The sequence below is a fragment of the Beauveria bassiana genome, assembly GCF_000280675.1.
Source record: "Beauveria bassiana ARSEF 2860 unplaced genomic scaffold BBA_S00004, whole genome shotgun sequence".
Classification (NCBI taxonomy): Eukaryota; Fungi; Ascomycota; class Sordariomycetes; order Hypocreales; family Cordycipitaceae; genus Beauveria; species Beauveria bassiana.
The window spans coordinates 1,068,664-1,087,978 of NW_007930839.1; the positions used below are offsets into that span (position 1 = coordinate 1,068,664).

At 50.7% G+C, this 19,315-nt stretch overlaps 7 protein-coding genes across 7 annotated transcripts; 4 read left to right on the forward strand and 3 right to left on the reverse strand.

Moving 5' to 3' along the window:
• Positions 1–603: 603 nt before the first annotated feature.
• BBA_02126 (fumarylacetoacetate hydrolase) lies at positions 604–1,687 on the reverse strand (the record flags this gene model as incomplete). Its single annotated transcript, XM_008597223.1, has 5 exons — positions 604–646; positions 702–791; positions 848–948; positions 994–1,611; positions 1,673–1,687. 5 exons carry the CDS (start codon positions 1,685–1,687, stop codon positions 604–606), a joined length of 867 nt encoding a protein of 288 aa, XP_008595445.1.
• A 496-nt stretch (positions 1,688–2,183) lies between these two features.
• BBA_02127 (Pfs, NACHT and Ankyrin domain protein) lies at positions 2,184–4,530 on the reverse strand (the record flags this gene model as incomplete). Its single annotated transcript, XM_008597224.1, has 3 exons — positions 2,184–3,267; positions 3,329–3,380; positions 3,423–4,530. The coding sequence occupies 3 exons, from the start codon at positions 4,528–4,530 to the stop codon at positions 2,184–2,186; spliced, it is 2,244 nt and encodes a 747-aa protein (XP_008595446.1).
• A 996-nt stretch (positions 4,531–5,526) lies between these two features.
• On the forward strand, positions 5,527–8,271 carry BBA_02128 (Glycoside hydrolase, family 31; the record flags this gene model as incomplete). The annotated part of the gene is made up of 3 exons (XM_008597225.1): positions 5,527–5,779; positions 5,835–7,288; positions 7,372–8,271. 3 exons carry the CDS (start codon positions 5,527–5,529, stop codon positions 8,269–8,271), a joined length of 2,607 nt encoding a protein of 868 aa, XP_008595447.1.
• Positions 8,272–9,652: 1,381 nt separating this feature from the next.
• Positions 9,653–11,044, reverse strand: BBA_02129 (uncharacterized protein; the record flags this gene model as incomplete). Its single annotated transcript, XM_008597226.1, has 1 exon — positions 9,653–11,044. The coding sequence occupies one exon, from the start codon at positions 11,042–11,044 to the stop codon at positions 9,653–9,655; it is 1,392 nt and encodes a 463-aa protein (XP_008595448.1).
• A 1,462-nt stretch (positions 11,045–12,506) lies between these two features.
• Positions 12,507–13,197, forward strand: BBA_02130 (uncharacterized protein; the record flags this gene model as incomplete). The annotated part of the gene is made up of 2 exons (XM_008597227.1): positions 12,507–12,838; positions 12,912–13,197. 2 exons carry the CDS (start codon positions 12,507–12,509, stop codon positions 13,195–13,197), a joined length of 618 nt encoding a protein of 205 aa, XP_008595449.1.
• A 988-nt stretch (positions 13,198–14,185) lies between these two features.
• BBA_02131 (MFS transporter, putative) lies at positions 14,186–15,969 on the forward strand (the record flags this gene model as incomplete). Its single annotated transcript, XM_008597228.1, has 5 exons — positions 14,186–14,472; positions 14,538–14,860; positions 14,935–15,284; positions 15,354–15,599; positions 15,652–15,969. The coding sequence occupies 5 exons, from the start codon at positions 14,186–14,188 to the stop codon at positions 15,967–15,969; spliced, it is 1,524 nt and encodes a 507-aa protein (XP_008595450.1).
• Positions 15,970–18,733: 2,764 nt separating this feature from the next.
• Positions 18,734–19,282, forward strand: BBA_02132 (DUF985 domain protein; the record flags this gene model as incomplete). The annotated part of the gene is made up of 2 exons (XM_008597229.1): positions 18,734–19,202; positions 19,266–19,282. The coding sequence occupies 2 exons, from the start codon at positions 18,734–18,736 to the stop codon at positions 19,280–19,282; spliced, it is 486 nt and encodes a 161-aa protein (XP_008595451.1).
• Between the last annotated feature and the right edge of the window lie 33 nt (positions 19,283–19,315).

Genomic DNA, 19,315 nt, shown 5'->3' on the forward strand with positions numbered 1-19,315 from the left:
AAAAAAAAAAAAAAAAAAAAAACAAGCCTTGCGGGATGATTATGCATGATGTAGATTTGGAGCTAAAAAAAAGTACCAAAATGACTAGGCCAAGTGGTGCTTCCTTGCCTAACTATCTTGTCCAACTGAGGAGCCTCATGGCCCAATCGTGATGGGCCATTGGGAAGCGTGCTGTGCGGCTGAATGAAAACGCCCACTCTGCTCGCGAAACGCCCATACAGGGAACAAGGACACCAGAGACGGCTATTAATGGAAATGTATGTAGGTGGCGTTCTTGGGGGCACAGTGCACAGGAAACCAATTCAGGACTCTGCGCCCGGTTGGGCAGTGCAGAATTTACAAGTCAGCCATGTGATGCGCTACTCTGATTAGGCATCCCGCTACTGCAAGGCTCGATTCTTTAGTTGATCTTCTCTACACCGGAATTGACTCTACGCTACGAAAGATACGATTGTGTCCGTTCCCGGTGTCGACCAGGCCCGACGGCGGCTTCTATTCTTGCCCGTCGTGGCCCGCGACACCACATCTCACACCGCCGCGAATAAGTGTATTGACGTGTGAGATTCTCGTGATAAAGCAATGTATGGCGACCTTTTTGCACACCTATATCCTGGCATAATCCCTTGCAAACTCGACCTTGTTGACGCTTATGGGCAATTAGCATGGGACCAAATGATGAAGCTATATATTGGGATGCTTACCAGGTACCAACATGATCGAGTCCGACCTCGACGACGTCGCCGTCCTTGAGCCACAATTGAGGCGATCGTCCCATTCCAACACCAGCGGGACTGCGTTATTAGAATTAAATTTTGCATCATCAAGGGGCACAGGATAGGAGACTTACGTTCCGGTAAAGATGAGATCACCCGGCATCAGGGTAACGCCACGGCTGAGGAGCGAAATCGTCTCCTTGACACCAAAAATTTGGTCGGCTGTATTGCCACACTATTAAGGTCAGTGTGACTCATTCAAGTGTATATTTTTACTTACTTGCAACACCTCCCCGTTGACCTTTGTCCAGATGGCAAGAGATTGAGGATCCTCAATCAACTTGGCCGACACAATGCCCGGGCCATACGGCGCCCAGCCGTCAAAGCCCTTGCCATGAGCCCACTGATTCCCGTGCTTCAATTGCCAGTCTCTGTGGGACAAGTCGTTGCCAACGGCGTAGCCAAATACGCACTCCAGAGCCTCAGACTCGGGCACGTCCTTGCACTGCTTGCCGACGACAATGACCAGCTCACACTCATAGTCAAGGCCATCCATCTCCTGGGCCATGTGAGGAACAGGAATAGGATCTGTAGGACCAGAGAGACTTGTGGGGGGCTTGAAGAAGAGAACGGGATACTTGGGCTCGGGCAGCTTATTTTCCTTGGCGTGGTCGGCGTAATTGAGGCCAAGACAGCGGACGGTGCCAGAGTGAGCTGGTGCCAGCGGCGGTAGAAGAGTTCGGATATCGGTCGCTCGATCTGTGACTTGGTATTCGCCAAAGATGTCTCCCTCGATGATGCGGGCACTCGTTGCCTTGGAAATGTCGGACTCTCCGTGTGGGAGAATGGCGTCGCCATAGTATGAGCGTCCATCGCTGGACAGGAATCTGACCAGCCTCTGTGGTTGGGCTCACTTAGCAAGTAATTTGACTGACAGTATATTAAAGAGCTAAACTCACTGAAAAGGAAGACATTTTATTTTCTGGCTGTGATTACAGTGGAGGGGTTGAGTGAGGAGTACAAGTGTGGTATAAGAGATGGGGGACTGGCGAGCTTTTATAAACAAGTAGTTACGGAAAGCCTACAAAGGCTAATGGGTCACGTTGCTAATACTACTGATGATTACAATCAATAATAAGCCGTAATATATTACCAAAAAGTAGGTGCTTACCTACAGTGGACGCTGGCCAAGTCTTTCGGGGATGCTTCGGTGACAGTGGCTAGTTCGGAAGAGCGCTTACTGCCTCAAAGCAGCAAAGTGCACGTTCTGTGGATATAAGCAGCAGAATGTGACCGCTGCGGGAAAGAAACTCGAAAGCGGGTAGTTTTGGCCGGTAATCAATCCTATTCCGGGTACCTACCCCATGGGGAGGTCTTGGGGCACCCAGCCGTTGGACCTACAGCACTTGTGGATAATGTGTTTCTCCGTAAGCAAAGTCATCGACCATCGACATCAAACGCGGCCCATCATCAGTCGACTTCCAACCAATCGTCGCTCAAACCATCACCAATTTGAGTGATGGGAACAGTATTCTTCAAACCACCATCACTTGTCGCTTCCCATTCCGAGCTTATCACGACGCCACCAGCCGCTACCACTTGAAGCATGATTTGTGGCGGCGTGCTATTTCCGAGACGAGTGGCCAGCGGCGCGCTCGTTGCCGAAATGTTCAAATCGGACCATCCAGAAGTCCATGTCGACCCAAGCAGAGCCCGATGATGGATCGTCCCGTTCTTACTTAGGATGAAGACGTCTAGACGGTCGCTTGCCGTCATGGCAACTGATGGCACACTTTTCCACGAGCCGTTCAAGTTACGCGAGTCGCTATACCCAGATGCAATGGTCCAGGATGTGTGAACCAAACTCTTGCTACTTTTAGACACGCCAAAAAAGTCGAGACGGTCGTCTGCTGAAGACACCAAAACGGGATTGCCGACGTAAAATCCGCCAAGGGAATTCCAGGGCCCCCATCGATTGCGGCTGTTGAGCCACTGCCTGTGGTACGGGGAGCCAAGCTTGTCATATATAATGACATCGTTGGTCGTGGTGCTGTTGCGGCATGCCACAGCCGGCGCGCTGTGGGCTTCTTTGGCTTCTACCCCGTTAATGCCCGGCTCCCAGCTAGGCGTCACGGTATGCCAATCGTTGCGACTATTCTCCCAATAATTGTGCTGTATGAGCTTCGCCCGGGTATCCTCGCGAATCCAGATATGGACTGCGGCGTTCTGCTCTTCAAGGCAGAGAACAGCCGTGCTGCTCGCCTTGGCCCCGAGAGTTTCCCAGTCCCCCCAAGTGCCATTCAAAAGCGAGTTCGTCATGACCGTTTTGTCGTCTCTAATGTAAAATACTCCTAGTCTCTTTGGGTTTCCCCAAGTGAGACAAGTTGGCTGACTCTTTGCGTGTTGCTGAGTGCTGGTCCACCTATGCGTCCATAAGCCACCTTCCTTTGTTGTAAACCAGAGCTGTCCATCGTTTCTCCTGGCTACAAGGTATGTTTGGCCGTCGAGGTGCGCATTGCTTAGAATTTGAGGTAGAATGGCGTTTTGACGTTTTCTGTTGCGGCAAGCCGTTAGTAAACACGATACTCCAAGGCAATATAAGCCGCCAGACATACAGAGCTGCGGTCGTTTCGGCCAAGAGCTTCGATACAATTGGCACAGTGACAACTGCAAAGACAAGCAGCAGCGAACAAGATATAATTAACCAACGGATTTTTGGGGAACGCAACCACATCTGAAGCGCGTATTGAATCCACGACTTGAAGTCAAGTCGGAGCTCAAACGTGGTTTGACGTCCAGGCTCGGGATGCATATCTTCTAGAAATAGCCTCGTGTATGCAGCGGCAACCGCAGCAGCATACCCATGCCAATCGTCGTTCTTGTGTGAATCTGCGTAGTCGCTAATGCCTCGAACGACAAGGCACTGTGGAAAGTCCATTACCCCAGCTGCTTCCATCTCAAAACATAGAGCCTTGTGTTTTGCAGACAGTTCGTCTCGTTTTCTGGCGTTTTTGATGACGCCATTACCCGAAGCGATGCATCCATAGAAGATGCTGGGTAGATTGAGGGACCGAGGGGCTCGTGACAGCAGCCTGTCCAGGTCACATTCGTTGCAAGGTTTCGGTGGCGTGTCCTGGGAGGAATGATCGTAGGACGCACAGAAGAGGTAATCGGGGCGGTTTGGGCGCGCAAACCGCCCCGGGAGGTTTCCGAGTCGACTTTTCAAGAGATTTGTCATCTCCTCGCCGCACCTATTTGCATCTTGCTTGGACTGAAAAAAGGATACGGCAAAGGCTAGCCGCCCTATGAGATGTTTCCCGGCGGCGGTCGACTCAAACCGCTCGTATGTGATGACCTTGCCCTTGTCATACTGTATCACACTCGTGCCGACGACAACATCACCCAAGCGTATATCATCATCCATACTGGGTGCACCACCGCCGATGCCAACCACAAAGATCGTATGGATACCTTTAAAGCTTCGCCTCAGATTCGTTACGACAACAGCCGCTCTGTTTGTCCCATTCTGCCCAGCCAAGCACGTCATGACCACTTTGTGCTTGCCAATGCTGCCCAACATGTATGCGTTTTCGTCGTCGGCAATAGATGGCAGCTTGTACTGATCGTCCAACATGTAAAGAGACGCCTCAAACTCAACGTTCAGAGCGCATACCCAGGCGATTGTACACTCTTCGCGTCGTCGTTGGTCCCGGCGCGCATGGCCCCTCCGACCGTTCGAAGCTTCTGGCAGCCTCTGAATAGGCAAAAGGGGTAGACTGGAGTCTTGTTCTCCATGCAGGGGCGGTCTTTGTTCCATCGTATATGCGTGTGACAGCGATGAATTTCGAAGATGCCTTTCCACATGTACAGATCCGCCATGTGGCAGGTGCCAACGTGGTAACGCTGCCTTGACGATTCACGGCACGTGACACGAATGTAGGCCAGCTTCTACTGGAGTACATCCATTGTGTTGCGAGGATGAGTTGCGAAAATGATCAGAGCTGGTAGATACTTGGGACTTCCGTGTCCAAGATGTTAGTAGTATCCTGTTGCTGCGTCTATGGGGCGGCAATTTATAAAGCTATCTGTGATGCAAATAGTCTAGTTAATTTAAAAATAGTACTCTACGCGCTAATTATATGAATAGTTTGTAATCACCTGCAGGCAGGCCAGATTCGTCACCGGCGCAGGCTGAATTCCACCAGCCAGCCCAATGTTTGAGGCCGTCAGCGAACTGCAACGTGGCTCGAGCTGAGACGACGAGGTATGCCCGCCACAGCGCTTAGCCAGTAAGCCTAATAAAGCAAGGCTTTCAAGAATGGGGGCTGTGCCAGTGCATGTCTGTCTCTCGCAAACAAGTATGGTCGTTTCGGCTGCTCATGTCTCACGATACTACGCAGCATGCACAGTGCAAGTGTGCCTAGATTGCCGTCTTACTCAGGTCCAATCCTATCTTCGAGGCAGAATCGCTTCAAGTACCTCAACTATATCCTTCCCGTCTCGCATTTCGCCCAGGAAGCATTATGCGGAGATCTGGCCCAATCGCATCTGGTACATAGGTGTGGCGCATCTTGGCAAGCTCCGAAACATTGTGATCCCACAGCTGGACAGGGTTCTCCCTATCCTCCTCACTCATCCCAGCATGCACTCAGCAATAGATAATGATGCCTTTGACCCCGCACAATCTTGACTCAGCAACGCGGAACAAGGCGACTGGCCTATGAATATATACGTGTGCATGTTTCTCGTAAAGTCTATTAGCGCTCGACTTTTACATTCGATAAACGAGCGCCTCGTCGCGTTCTCGTATAGCATGAAGGTGCTTCCTCATCCGCCGTGGGCAGGCGTCTGCCTCGGTGTAACGGCCATGTGCCTCATTGCAACAATTGTATGCCTCGGTGCAACGGGCGTCTTTGCTCATGACTGTAACTACAAGGCATCCAATGTCGTGACCAAAACAAACAGTCTCACGGCCGACCTCAAGCTCACTGGCTCATGTCCTCTTTATCCCATTAATCACCAAGGCGCTCTCCTTGACTTGAAACTCCTCGTCGAGTATCAGACTCGTATGCTGCTCGTCCTCCCAGCTATTTGTGCTGCGGATGCTAAGCTTCATCATAGGTCATCGCCTTCACGTCAAGATCTACGATGCTGGGTCAAGCGTCTATCAAATTCAAGAGTCGGTTTTTCCGCGGCCGGCAAACGAGAATCCGACAGATTCAGAACTCGAGCTCAATGTCTTGAACAACCCATTTTCATTCTCGGTCAAACGCAAAAGTAATGGAGAGGTGCTCTTTGATACGTCGGGCACTCCGCTCATCTTCCAGTCGCAATACGTTCGCCTTCGCACCAAACTCCCTTCGGATCCCAATCTGTACGGATTGGGCGAAAGCTCCGACTCCTTTAGGCTTGCGACTACAGGATACCATCGTACGTTTTGGAACGCCGACTCGGCTTTTCTACCGCGCAAGCAAAATCTCTATGGAAGCCATCCGATTTACTTTGATCATCGAGGAGGCAAAGGAACACACGGTGTATTTTTGCTCAATGCCAACGGTATGGATGTCAGAATGGACAGAGATGGATCTGGACAGCAATATCTGGAATACAGCACTATCGGCGGTGTTTTGGATTTCTACTTTTTTGCCGGATACTCTCCGGTCAATGTCTCCAGGCAGTATGCCGACGCCACAGGATATGCGGCCATGGTCCCGTACTGGGCCTTGGGTTTTCACCAGTGCAAGTATGGCTGGCCTAGTATCGATTACGTCAAGTCTGTTGTCGCAAATTACTCCAATGCTGCTATCCCGCTGGAAGTGGTATGGGGTGACATTGATTACATGGACGCCCGGCAGGACTTCACCCTACACCCCAAGAACTACCCCCTGTCCCAAATGCGCTCTTTCATCAATGGACTGCACGAAGAGGACAAGAAATACGTCATGATGCTCAGTCCCGGAATTCATAGAAGAAATGGCTACGGGCCCTACCACCGAGGTAGGGCGAGCCAAGTATTTCTCAAGAACAAGGATGGGTCTGATTATCGCGGCAGGCAATGGCCCGGTGAGGTAGTGTGGCCGGACTGGTTTGCTCCCAACACGCAGAAATGGTGGACCAATGAGATACAGACATTTTTTGATCAAGATACAGGTGTCGACGTTGACGGATTGTGGAATGATATGAATGAGGGGTCCAACTTCTGTCGTAAGCTCAACTGCAACCCCAGCGCCAAGCGGGCGCTTTACATTCACACCAATGATATTACGCCGTCTGTGCGTGTCCGTACTCGAGGGCGTGAATTGTTGAGTCAAGATTCTCCAATACAGGCCAAAAAAGGCCTTCCATATCGAGACTTGTTCCGACCTTCGTACAAGATCGAGAACTACAAGGGCGACTTGAGCGACTCGACAATCTACACCAACACCTCCAATGCTGATGGTACATTTCAATATGACACTCACAACTTGTACGGAATCATGATGGCTAATGCTACACGCAACGCCCTTTTACAACGACGACCCGAGAAGCGACCGTTTATTCTTAGTCGATCTACATTTGCTGGGGCCGGTAGCAAGGTACGTCACGGCATCATCACATGTGTGGGGGGAGGACTCAACTATTCGACGTAGTTGGCAGTTTATTAACGTTCAACAAGTAGATGTCACACTGGTTCGGCGACAACTACTCTGCCTGGGATGACTATCGCTTCTCTATTTCCCAGATGCTCAGCTTTACAGCCATGCACAACATGCCCATTGTTGGATCTGACATCTGTGGGTTCGGTGGTGACGCTCAGGAAAAGATGTGCGCACGGTGGGCCATGCTCGGTGCCTTTCAGCCATTCTACAGAAACCATGCGGATGAAAAGTCGACTTCGCAAGAGTTCTACCGCTGGCCACTTGTCTCCGAGGCAGCCAAGAAAGCCATCGATGCTCGGTATAAACTGTTGGACTACATCTACACATCGCTTCACAGGGCAAACAGAGATGGTAGCCCGATAGCGTCTCCCCTGTTTTTCAAATATCCAAACGACGCCAACACTTTTGGTATCCAGTATCAGTGGTTGCTTGGCGATGGCATTTTGATCTCGCCTGTCCACGACGACGACTCACAGTCGGTGACCTTTTATCTCCCGGACGACCTCTGGTATGATTTTTGGACGCTTGAGCCTGTCCGCGGAAATGGTGCCAGTATTATTCGAGATAACGTCACCTTTACCGACATTCCAGTACATTTCCGTGGAGGTACCATTGTCCCAATGCGGGTCGCTTCCGACAACACCACCACGGCGGTTCGTACCAAGAACTTTAATCTTGTAATTGCCACAGGAGTTGACGGCAAGGCCGAGGGGAATTTGTATTTAGATGATGGTGAGAGCATTGATGGGTTGTACACCGATATCCAGATGGAATGGAATGGAACCACGCTGTCGACCAGCGGTCAATTCGACTATCACACAACGGTCGTTATTGAGAGTGTGACGGTTCTTACAGATAGAGGCGCCACGACGCAAAAAGGGTCTTGGACTTTGAACTCTCAGTTTTCAGTCAGAATTTGAATCAACCTTTTTGTCTACCCGTCCTACTAACCGAGCTCAGCACGACTTTAGCACGATCGAAGACCCTTGGAAACAGGGAGTAGAGTTGGATAATTGGCGGATGACCACCAGCGGTGCAAGTCGAAGAAGCTACAGAGCACTATATATTTGGTTAGTAACAACATCTTGTGTACTTGGTCAAAACATCTCGTCTACAGTAGGTAGTACTACTTCCCCTGATACCTCCCCCGCTTAATAACTCAGATAAAAGCAACCCATAATTTTACATATGAGCTAAAGCTGAACTTGTCGTCCACTTCCGCATCCATTGAAAGACACTTCTCCATTACAGCCACCCGAAACACTTTCGAGGAATCCAGAGTTCCCCGTGGCTTGCGGGCCTGGTGCACTGGTGCGCATATTCCACCAACTTTGTCTATGGCACACCACGAATGACCAACTGTGGCGTGTCTCGCTTCCCTAAAAAGAACGCGACAATATAACTCGTATTCTTGTCTTTGAAGTCCCCCGTGACACTCAGTCCGTCACTGTCAGCGCCGTACACCTTTGTCGACAATGACTGCATCCTCTGCCAGCTCCCCTACTGCTGTGCCTCTTTAGACAATCTGACGCGCGGCGCAGACGAGCATTTTGGTCTTTCCACAACCGAGCAATCGTCTTGGCCTTGAAATCTCCCAGAAGCGTCTGTGAGTATGCGTATAATCTGCATGGTATACGGACCAACAGTTGCTCGTAGGAAATAAGACTCTGTCATGATTTGTGGCCACGACAGCAGGCCCCAGCAGCGGTCCATGCCTCCTCTTCCCCCACCAAACTTCAAATATCGCTGCTGAAGCGTTTTGTCGCCGCTGATGCCATTCTGGATCATATCTTCCATATCAAAAGTAAGCTCCACGTCGGCTCGAGCAAGGCTTATCGGCTGCATGTAGTACATGCCTTAGAAATTAAAAATACTACATTTTATAATATAATATAGTTTTTAAACAGTAAAACTAATAATGAAGCTTATATAAGTTTTATATATATATATATATACATTTATAATTTCAGTTAAAGTTTTAATATTAAATCTCTGAATAACATAGTTAATATTTAGAATTATATTAATAATAAAAATCGGTTAAGATTAATAAATTATTTAATTTAGATTATAGCTAATTAAGGTTAAATAAAGATTATTTAGATTATTTTATAAAATCTAATTAAATTATATAAAAAGAAGTAAAAGATTTTAAAGGAATATAGCTTACCTAGTATAAATTATGTATTCATAAAATTCTCTTCATAAGGAAAATAAAATCCTAGTCTGCTCCTTGGCCTGCGTTTCTGCCCTCAGAATCCTCCTCTACCAACTTCCCACCATGTGCTACCGCTTCCCCTTTCAATGCCAGGCATTTCCCTCTAAAATGCATCTAAAATACTCGACAGAGTACGAGGCCCGGAATAACTTGTGCGGGTTTGAAACCCAACTCTCCACCTCGGCCCAGATGCGACGCAGGCCCTCTTCGCCATGTTCGGCTTGGAGCTTGGCATAGCTGCACATTCCATCCATGCCGAGCACCTTCATCGCCCGATAGCCGCCGTCACGGACGTACAGGCTTTTCGAAAGCTTCGCGCCACTCCAGTCGACCACGAGTGGTGCATAGAGGATGTGCGGCGTACGGCCTGAACCGAGCCTGGTCGAGCGCGACCACTCCGCGAGAGGGCGGTACAGGAAGAATTCCTGGTAGGTGCCTGCGTAGTCCGATCCGGTGATGCGGACGTGGTGTGTTGCATCGTCGAGTATGTGGCTCATGGAGCGAATCAGGTTTCGTGTCGGCGCATTTGCCTCCACGCGAGCGACCTCAGAGGCCTCGCTGAGACGGATGACATGTTTTCCATGGTGTGGGCAGTGAAACGCGATGCTTTCGGCCGTGTATTCGTTCAATCGGCCGTGCTTCTCGGCTAAGCCGCAGCCTAAGACGGGACACGCAGCACGAAGGGCGAGCGCATTATATTTTGGCGAAAGTTGCGATGCAAGTCGACCGCGATGCTCAATCATCCACGCCAAGATGCCCGGCACTGCGGGACGCGAGAATAAGTCCGACTGGTACCGCGTCCGAAAAGGGACGCTTGACCACTGCGACATCCTGCGAAGAGCGTCTTGATAGTCACCCATGTACGTAGACAAGGCGCCAGCAACCTCTCTGTACGATCGCTGATAGGTAATTCCGGCTACTTCCGACACACTCGTGATGACAGGCGCCGTGTCAACAAGGGTAATTTCAACGACGACATTCTGCGACGATTTGCTCTGGGCAACAGCGTCGAGCCGATCACGTACCGCCCTGGCAATCAAGAATGCGTAGCAGAAGACGATCAAGGTGCCCAGATGCGGCGAGTTGTTAGGCTGCGCACCTGCGTGTATGACTATTGGACAAGTGGGAACGGGCATCTCGAGAGAAGGCGTGTCGCTTGACGAGGAGGCTTCGCTGAGCTTCATGGCCTCTTCGTCTCGGGCAAGTGCCCGCAGGAGAGGACCGACCAGATCCTTCTGGAACGCGTATGAGCCACCGCCCAATGGGTAATGAGTTTTGCCGTCGTGAAATGCCGCATACAGCCGGTCTGTTGGGTTGATGACTGACACGAGGGCTTGAACCGCGGTGAGGATTTGCGCTTCGAAGCCATCAACACTACTAGTTGCCCCGTCTTTGTCGTTGGAAATCGCGAGAGACTTGACAAGCTCGATCAAGTCTTGCGCGTCCGCTTCGCAGCGACTGTGGGCAGCAGGCATGGTTGCGGACTTTTGCAATCGTGGTTCGCAATGGATGGTCTTGGTCGGAAAAAACGAGGGTGCTCGTCTCGATTTATGCATTTTCCGTGATTCTGTTTGCCATTCAGGGATAATTCAAGTGTCCCTATTCACTGACAAGTCAATCAGCAGCTTCCCGGTCGCTTTGTTTCACAAACAAAAGGTACACTGTGTAATGACAAGTCGTCGGGTTCGTGCCTTTGGAGGGCAACTACGCGACGCAGTGACACCATGATTGCCAGTTCGTTGAAGAATTGACAAATTAGAGTGAATGCAGCCCCAATCCTCAATAAGCACCCGACACAGCTATCGGTCGCAATATTGTCGTCGCGATTCGAACCTTGGTCATGGGTCACGACCAGGAACGGGCAGCAGTGATTTTATCAAACTGCTGTACAGGTCCGCAATACAGACCGAATATTATTCATTGCCTTTAGAAGGAAAATTTGGTTACGACGGAAGTTTGCATTACTGCTTTGCCCAGCTTTCGATACAGCCAAATGACGCAGCAGACACGAGGCGATTCAGAATTCAGCGGGCAACAGTTACCATGGCATACTGTCCAAGTCTGTTGGTAAGAAAATTCTTAGTGACTCACTCCGGCATTCAGTAGTTACATGAATGGTCGGAGTACCCCAAAAGTCTACATAGTGGTGGCTTGGTGTTGCATTGTGAGGTTGAGTGACGGCTTGCTGTACGGGGGACCGGTGGTGTCTTGCACGCCGTCAGAGTGCGCCAGCATGAATTCTTTGTGCACGGGCAAGGCAACATGTTCGTACACGACTCCTCTGGCGGAAACTGCACTTTCAATATCAATCGAGTGAGCATCCGTAAATGACTATCCCTTGGTCTCCAAGATTGGCAACGAACTGGCACTGGCAGAGGCGGGCATCTAAACGCACCCCCTGGCGTGGGCAAGAGTCCAAGGCAGATACAGATGACAGGGGACAATTTGCCCAGTGAGGCCCTGACTCCGAGCGTAACTCTCAGTCTCAGGAATTAAATTTATGTGAATACAAGTTATGGGTGGAGACAGCGGCTTTGTCTACTCTGTGAGAGTAGCTCCCGTCTAAGTTAGGAAAGAGTTTCTCTTACTAATTCTTGGCGAAACTCAAGATCCTTCTATTTTTTTTAGGATTTAGAATTTAGTTACTTTTATTTTAATTATACATATTTATAATTTACCTTTTTAGTGGTACTTGTATGTTGGTCGTAGCGGCGTGTTGGTTGCGAGCCTGTATTTACAGCACCCATGGCAAAGTGGGTGCGGGCACGAGTATTGTGACAAAGAAAAGAGCAAGCCTGGCATCATGGACGAGACCGCGCCTTTGACAGAATCAAACCCACGAATTAAAAATCATTCCGCCAGCCCCCACTCGCCAAATGTCTGCAATCGCGGCGTAGAATCACAGAAAAGTCAATCAACAGATTCACCTCGCCCCAGATGGCGCCGCGAGCTTCTCCCAAGCCAGCTGTCTCTGGCAAGCAGACTACTCTCGGGCCTCACCCAATCAGAAGCGGCAGCGCAAAGTCGACGACACCCTCCGCCGGTGCGACCGCCCGCAAACAGCGCTCAGCAGCAGCCACGCAAGACGCGTCGGACGGTCGCGTCGAGACCGACGTTCTCCTCGCCATCTTGCCCGTACACCTCCGAAACATTGCCAGCAGGCAAAAGAACCACGAGTACCGAAAGTACCGGTTGCAAGACGGCGTCGAGCGGCTGTGGTTCTACGAGACGCGCGGCACCAAGGAGGATCCGGGCCGCGCCGCCATCACGTATGATTTGCCTTTTTTTTTAATACAAGGTTTCTTATCTGCCTTGCCACAACGACGCTAAATTGCCTTCTAGTCACATCGCGACCATCCCCCCCACTACCCGCCACACGCCCGGCAACGTGCCGGAGGAGCCAGAGGGCATCGGGAACGCCGAATTCAACGCGGGCCTGAAAGTGTCCAAGTACGGATATCCGATCCTGGGAATGCACGAGCTCGTTAAGCCCGTCACACTGGAGGAGATGAAGACGTCATGGGGCCTGTCGGCCCCGATGGGCTGGAGCTACGTGAGGAGGGGCCTCTGGGAGAGTCAATGGGGCGACGAGGAGGGGCGGGAGGAGCGCCTGAAGCAGTTATTTTGATGGGGATGGGGACTATTAGGCTCACTAGAACAATAGATCCTGCTATCAAATCCAAGCGTAACAAAATCTAGCTTCAATGAGGAGCAGTACACAACAACAATACGAGGCGCGGCATGAAGGCGCTACTCTCGCGGAAACGGAACGGCGTCCCATCGAATGCGGCGCAGCTGGCGATCGGGGTCCTTGATATAATTTCGCACGTGCAGCCAGCGCCTGTTGTATATCAGGATGATCGTTGCTGGACGAGCGGTCCTTTGCCGTCAAGTGCATAGTCGCCCTGGTTCGAAATCGCACCACATCACGCCAAAACATGGCATCTTTAAGTGCCTATATCTTAATCAATAGGGCCATCATTAAAAATTGTTTTATATTTATCGACTAAGAATTAATTAATCTCTATTTCTAGTACATCTTACACCTAGTAAAAAGACATGACTGCTGTTCATCCAGTTGATGGTTCAACAAGGAGGCATCGGGCTATTGTTACAAAAACTTACTGATCAAGAAAAAAAAACGGGTTCCTCGATTACACCTGGTGAAGCTACACGTGCCACATTTGCAAAAAGGCTTTGTTGGCCGTTGAAAAATGTGACACAAGCCACTAACTTAGGCAACCTCATTTATGAAGAGCTAACAAAATTCTCATTACATTAATAATTAGGACTTGGAAGGTGTCGCCCCGATTGGCGCCCGCAGGCTTATTAGCCCCGATTCCCGCTCATCCGCGGCTCAGCCTTGTCGTAAACGAAAAACAGCAACTTTCAACGGCTGCCTTGTCAGGATTCTTTTTTTAAGTTTCTGTAGTATGTAGCATCTAAACGGCTTCCTGTAGCAATCCGTCTAGTATTTATCATCCCCCTTTTGGCCGGTCTGCATGTTTCTTGTTGCACCATGCCATTTATCCCCTTGCCGGGCTTTTTTGCATTTTGGCGCGACGACGAACTTTGCCAACAGACGTGCCTACAAGGGTCTTTCGAAAGTTGTCAAGATGTCAGAGACACTTAAAGAAAAGGATTTGGGCGCGGCTACTGAAGCAAAATTTATTGCTACTCTCGATGATGCAGCATCGCCAACCGATCAGCAACAGGCGCAACAGCAGGAGCAGCCGACTCTCCATGGCGCACGGCTCTGGACACTGGTGGCTGGCCTCTATCTGGGCCTTTATCTGCTAGCACTAGAACTCACCATGCTGGCAACAGTCATCCCGACGCTCACTGACGAATTTCATACCGTGTCCGACATATCGTGGTACGAGGCCGCCTACGTCGTCACTCTGTAAATTGCCTGCCTTGCCCCGCGATTCGCTTCTAACCCGACATTGACCTGTAAAACCTCGCTAGCTGCGTCTTCATCCCGCTCGTGGGCCAGTTTTATGAGCAGCTGCGTATCAAGCACGTCTACTTGACCTTTATGCTCATTTTTGAGGCGGGGCTTGTCATCTGCGCCACGGCCAAGTCAAGCAAAATGTTCATCATTGGACGAGCAGTCAACGGATTGGGGTCATCGGGCCAGTTTAGAGGCACGATGCTGATGATTGGATCAGCCTGCCCGGACAAGATTCGACCGCTGGTGACTGCGGCTGCCGTGTCCATGATATCTGTGGGATCCATGACCGGGCCAGTCATTGCAGCAGTGTTGACGGCTCGAGCTGGCTGGCGTTGGTGTATGTCCGACTAGATCCGACTGGATCTTACTGAACAAAAGGCTCGTTGATTTAGATTACTAACAAATGGACAGGCTTTTGGATGCTTTTACCCATGGGCGGCCTCGTTATCCTCTTTTTATTCATGATGAGACTTCCTGAACCGAGCAACAAGCCTCCGATGCTTCAAGCGCTCAAGGCTTTGCCTACAAAGATTGATCTTGTAGGTTTCGTCCAATTTTCAGGGGCCGTTGTCATGCTGCTTTTTGCTCTCACATGGGGCGGCAGCAAGCTACCTTGGTCGTCGCCCACGATCATCGGGATGCTGTGCGGAGGCTTCGCTCTGCTCCTCGTCTTTGGGTTCTGGGTACGATACAAGAAGGAGGGCGCGTTGATCACGCCATCGTGCTTGAAACAGCCTTCGATCTATATAGGCGGACTTATGGTATGTTTACAAGGCGGCGCATCGCAAGCTGTGCCCTTTTACCTGCCGTTGTGGTCTTAAGCCATCAAGGGCGACGACCCCAGCGCAAGCGCCGTGCACCTGCTGCCATCTCTGGGGACCATGATCGTTGCACTCATATTATTCGGCGCCTTGGTGCGAAAATCCCAATATGTTCCACCTTGGGCGATTGCCGGCAGCTTAGTTAGCTGTATCGATGCAGGATTGTTCACGACACTTACCCCAGACTCTTCGGTCGGCCATTGGGTTGGCTACCAAATCATCACGAGTCTTGGGCGTGGAATATCATTTCAAGCTGTAGGTTACGAGTTCTCCGAAGCTTGGCTGAGAAATTGCTGACAATGCAAAGCCAATTACGTGTGTGCAGGAATTCGTGCCTCCCTCTCAGGCTGCTATGAGCATGTCGGTTATCAGTCTTTGCATGCAGCTTGGTCTCGCCATTTCTGTTTCGGCGTCACAGACCATTTTTGCAAATCAACTCCCTCCACTACTACGCCACTATGCCTCAGAGGTCAACATTACCATGGTCCAGGAAGCAGGCGCTACCAATGTGCAGGGGTTGATATCCTCTGATCAGTTTCCAGGGTTCTTGAAGGCTTATAATCAAGCCGTGACTGAAATGTTTGTGAATATACCGTACTTGATGCCCTCTCGAAGATTCTTGTGAATTCTATGCTTGTTTTGAGGTCTATGCGCAGAATACTAATTGATCTTGTCTAGTATTTCCCAACCGCGGCTTGCGCTCTGGCTGGTGTGTTGAGTTTTGCACTGGTGTGGACAAAAATTGGCAACAAGGATCAGACGACAAAACCAGAATAACTATTTACTACCACTAGGTAGGTTCGCTTGGAAGAGTGGGAGAGTGGAGGGGGGAATTACACGGAGGTCGACAATCTACTAGAAACCCAGTCTGAACCTTCACCCATGTCCACTCCGGGTGGTTCGAATTATGAAGGGGAATGTACAGTTCAATTATTGCCAAGCATCATGCTCCTTTGATAGTGGCAGGTCCATTCAAGTTGCCAAGCAGTGTCGTAGTGTCCTGTCGACGAAAACATCTCAAACAGTCTCGGAGTATCGGAAAAGACGTCTAATATTGGCGACCGGCCGACGGGGCAAATATATCCCAAAAGGTCATCATCGTGTCATTTTGATGCCTCGACGCGGCATCACAAGTCAGCGAAAACGGGTCGATGTGTTGAGGGAAGGTGGCCCTGTGGCATCTACCTTTTGGTCACCTCCCCAGTCACCTACCAGCATAGACTTTTATTATTCGCCAGCGCCAATCAATCAAGCACCACTCTTATCGAAGGTTGCTTGCATTCTGCTAGCTTGGCACCAGTATCTCGTGCCTCCATCTCTTCACATTGCACACCGCATGATGCAGCGCCGAAATTCGTCCCACAGGCCCCACTACAGCAGGACATCTGGATCCGACAACAGCATGGCAGCCAGCTGGTGCTGCTCACGGCTTCACCAATTTAGACCTCTCATCGCCATTTTTTTGTTTCAGAACGATGCATTTATGCCGGAAATGCTAGATGCCATTTGTTACGGACAAAATAGCAGCTGATTCCCAAAGCGCGGGCTTATACTTTCGCTCCCAGAGGCAATGACTATCGACCGCTAGTCCCGCAGCAAACGGGGACACGCAAAGCAAAGATCCAGCAACCGTTTCCGGCCCGCCTCCCTCAGTTATGACCCGTCGCTTGGCCTGATACTGCCAAGTATCGGGCCGCTGCCACCGCGAAGCTGAAAACGCCGCAAAAGATGGTTTTGCGAGGAACCGTGCAGTCAGGTGTCTCCTCGAAATCGCCCGGCTAGATTGCGGACGGCAGGCCAAGCCTCCATCGACCGGCAGCTGATGGAACAAGACGATGCACAGTAAGCACGTCCATGCGGTGGAAGCACATTGTGTGCAGGCAAACGATGGCGCTTCGTTTTGAAGAGGCTGAACATCAGATGCATCTGGAGTGCATAAATATATTGGTCTGCTGTAAGATGGAAAACGCAAAGACGCACGGGGATTGCCCTGCTGACTGCTTGGCCAGAGCGTGTGTTTGTGCTGACGACCATCAAACGGAATTGTTTTATCCATTCCGCCCAAGAAATGGCGAGCTCTACCAAAGCCGGACACGATGCAAGGGGCTTTTACACCATTGACATCAATGCCAGTCTACACTCGAAGTCTTGGCGGAGGGCAGGCCTCGTTTCGCCCACACAATATTACCTCGCGCGGGGCAAATCCAAGCATTGGGGGATGTCATTCCTTATCATACTCATGATGGATGGTATACATACTGCCATAGCGCATGCCTAGTATGCGCCCGTTTTGGCGTTGGCAAGCAGAGGTCTTTTATCGGCATCCCGCTCGACATGACATGGGCATGATGCCATCACGAGTCACGACTGCCGATGTCACAGCACATGTTCTCGACATGTTCTCGAACAATTCTTTATTGAAATAGGAAAGCAAATAGCGCCACTGGCCCCAAAACTCCGAAATGGGATGATGAGCTCCATGCCAAGCAGAGTAGTGTCGAACCTGGAGGGATCCCCTCTCAGCGCTAACACGAATTGGGGCCCCGATCGGCACCACTCTCTGTCGCAAATGCCATGCTACAGTGGGTGTAGTTTATGCGGGACAGCGCCGCAGTGGAGCTGATAAACCTGCTAGCTTTCCTGATGTTTCTACGCATGCGTGGCTGGGGTTTCGGATATCGACCTTTCGCAGCAGGCAATTTTCCGAAAGCCTGGCCATGGGCATGGTAACATTCTGTGGTCCCTGCAGGGCTTTGCTTGCTTGGATACTAGCAATGTTGGGGGTGAAAGAGAACAGAAGCAGAAATGAAAACGCAAATCCCCAAGGTCTCAGTCCGTCCGATGTATATCGTTGAAGAATGTTCCGCAGCTTCCATTCATAGTAGGTAGCCACCCCCTGCAACCCAGGCATTCGGATCTCTACCAACTCCTTTCGGACAGAGCTGAAAAATAAAAGTGACTGCAGGGGAAAGCAAACAAGCAAGAAGCCGTAATAATAACGACCACCAAAAAGCCGCCCGCGGACCCGTGCAAAAGCATGATTCAGTCACCGTTCAATAACAGGGCCGACGGATGCGCGGGCAGCGGGAGGGGGAATCGTAAAATCAAACGGGCAAAGGTGCACCGCCACGACGCCAATTTTCATACCCACGCTCTATTTTTTTTTTTTGCGCGGCGCGCAATGTGGAACCGGGAGGGGGACAGCGTACAAAAAGAGTTCATGGCGCAATTCGAGGGAGCAACATAAAAATCCCCGAAAATCGTGAAACCTCTCAATCCTCAATTACACATCTTTGAAGACGTCACACTCTACAGGCTGTTGAGAAGCAAAAGAACCAACCGCTCATCTACAACCATATAGTTGCATAAACGAGAAACAAAACGCCACAATGCACGTCCTCACCGCCTTGGCAACCGCCGCAACCGCCGTCATCGCCGCTGCGGTCCCCTCGGACTCGACCTCGTTGAACCACCACGGTTCTATCAACGAACGTAGCGCGCAAGAGGTCATCTCCAAGCTCAACCTCACGGCCAACCCGGAAAAGGGCTACTTTGTGCAGACGTTTATCGATACGGAGCTCATCAACGGCAATCGCTCCGCGTCGACGGCCATTTACTACCTGCTCGAGGGGTCCGCCGGCGACTCGGTGTGGCACCGCGTCAACGCCGCCGAGGTCTGGCACTATTATACCGGCGCGCCGCTCACGCTGTCGCTGAGCTGGGACGACGGCAAGCCCGTGGAAAAGCAGGTTCTCGGTCAGAACATTTTCGGGGGCGAAAGCCCGCAGGTGATAATTCTCAAGGATCAGTGGCAGAGCGCAAAGTCGCATGGCAACTGGACGCTGGTGGGCACTACCGGTACGTATTCTTTTTTTTTTTCTTCTTTTCTCCCGTTTCGATAATGGATCATGACAAGTAAAGAGACTAATAAAGGGTAATGCGCAGTCGCTCCGGCGTTTGACCCCAAAAAT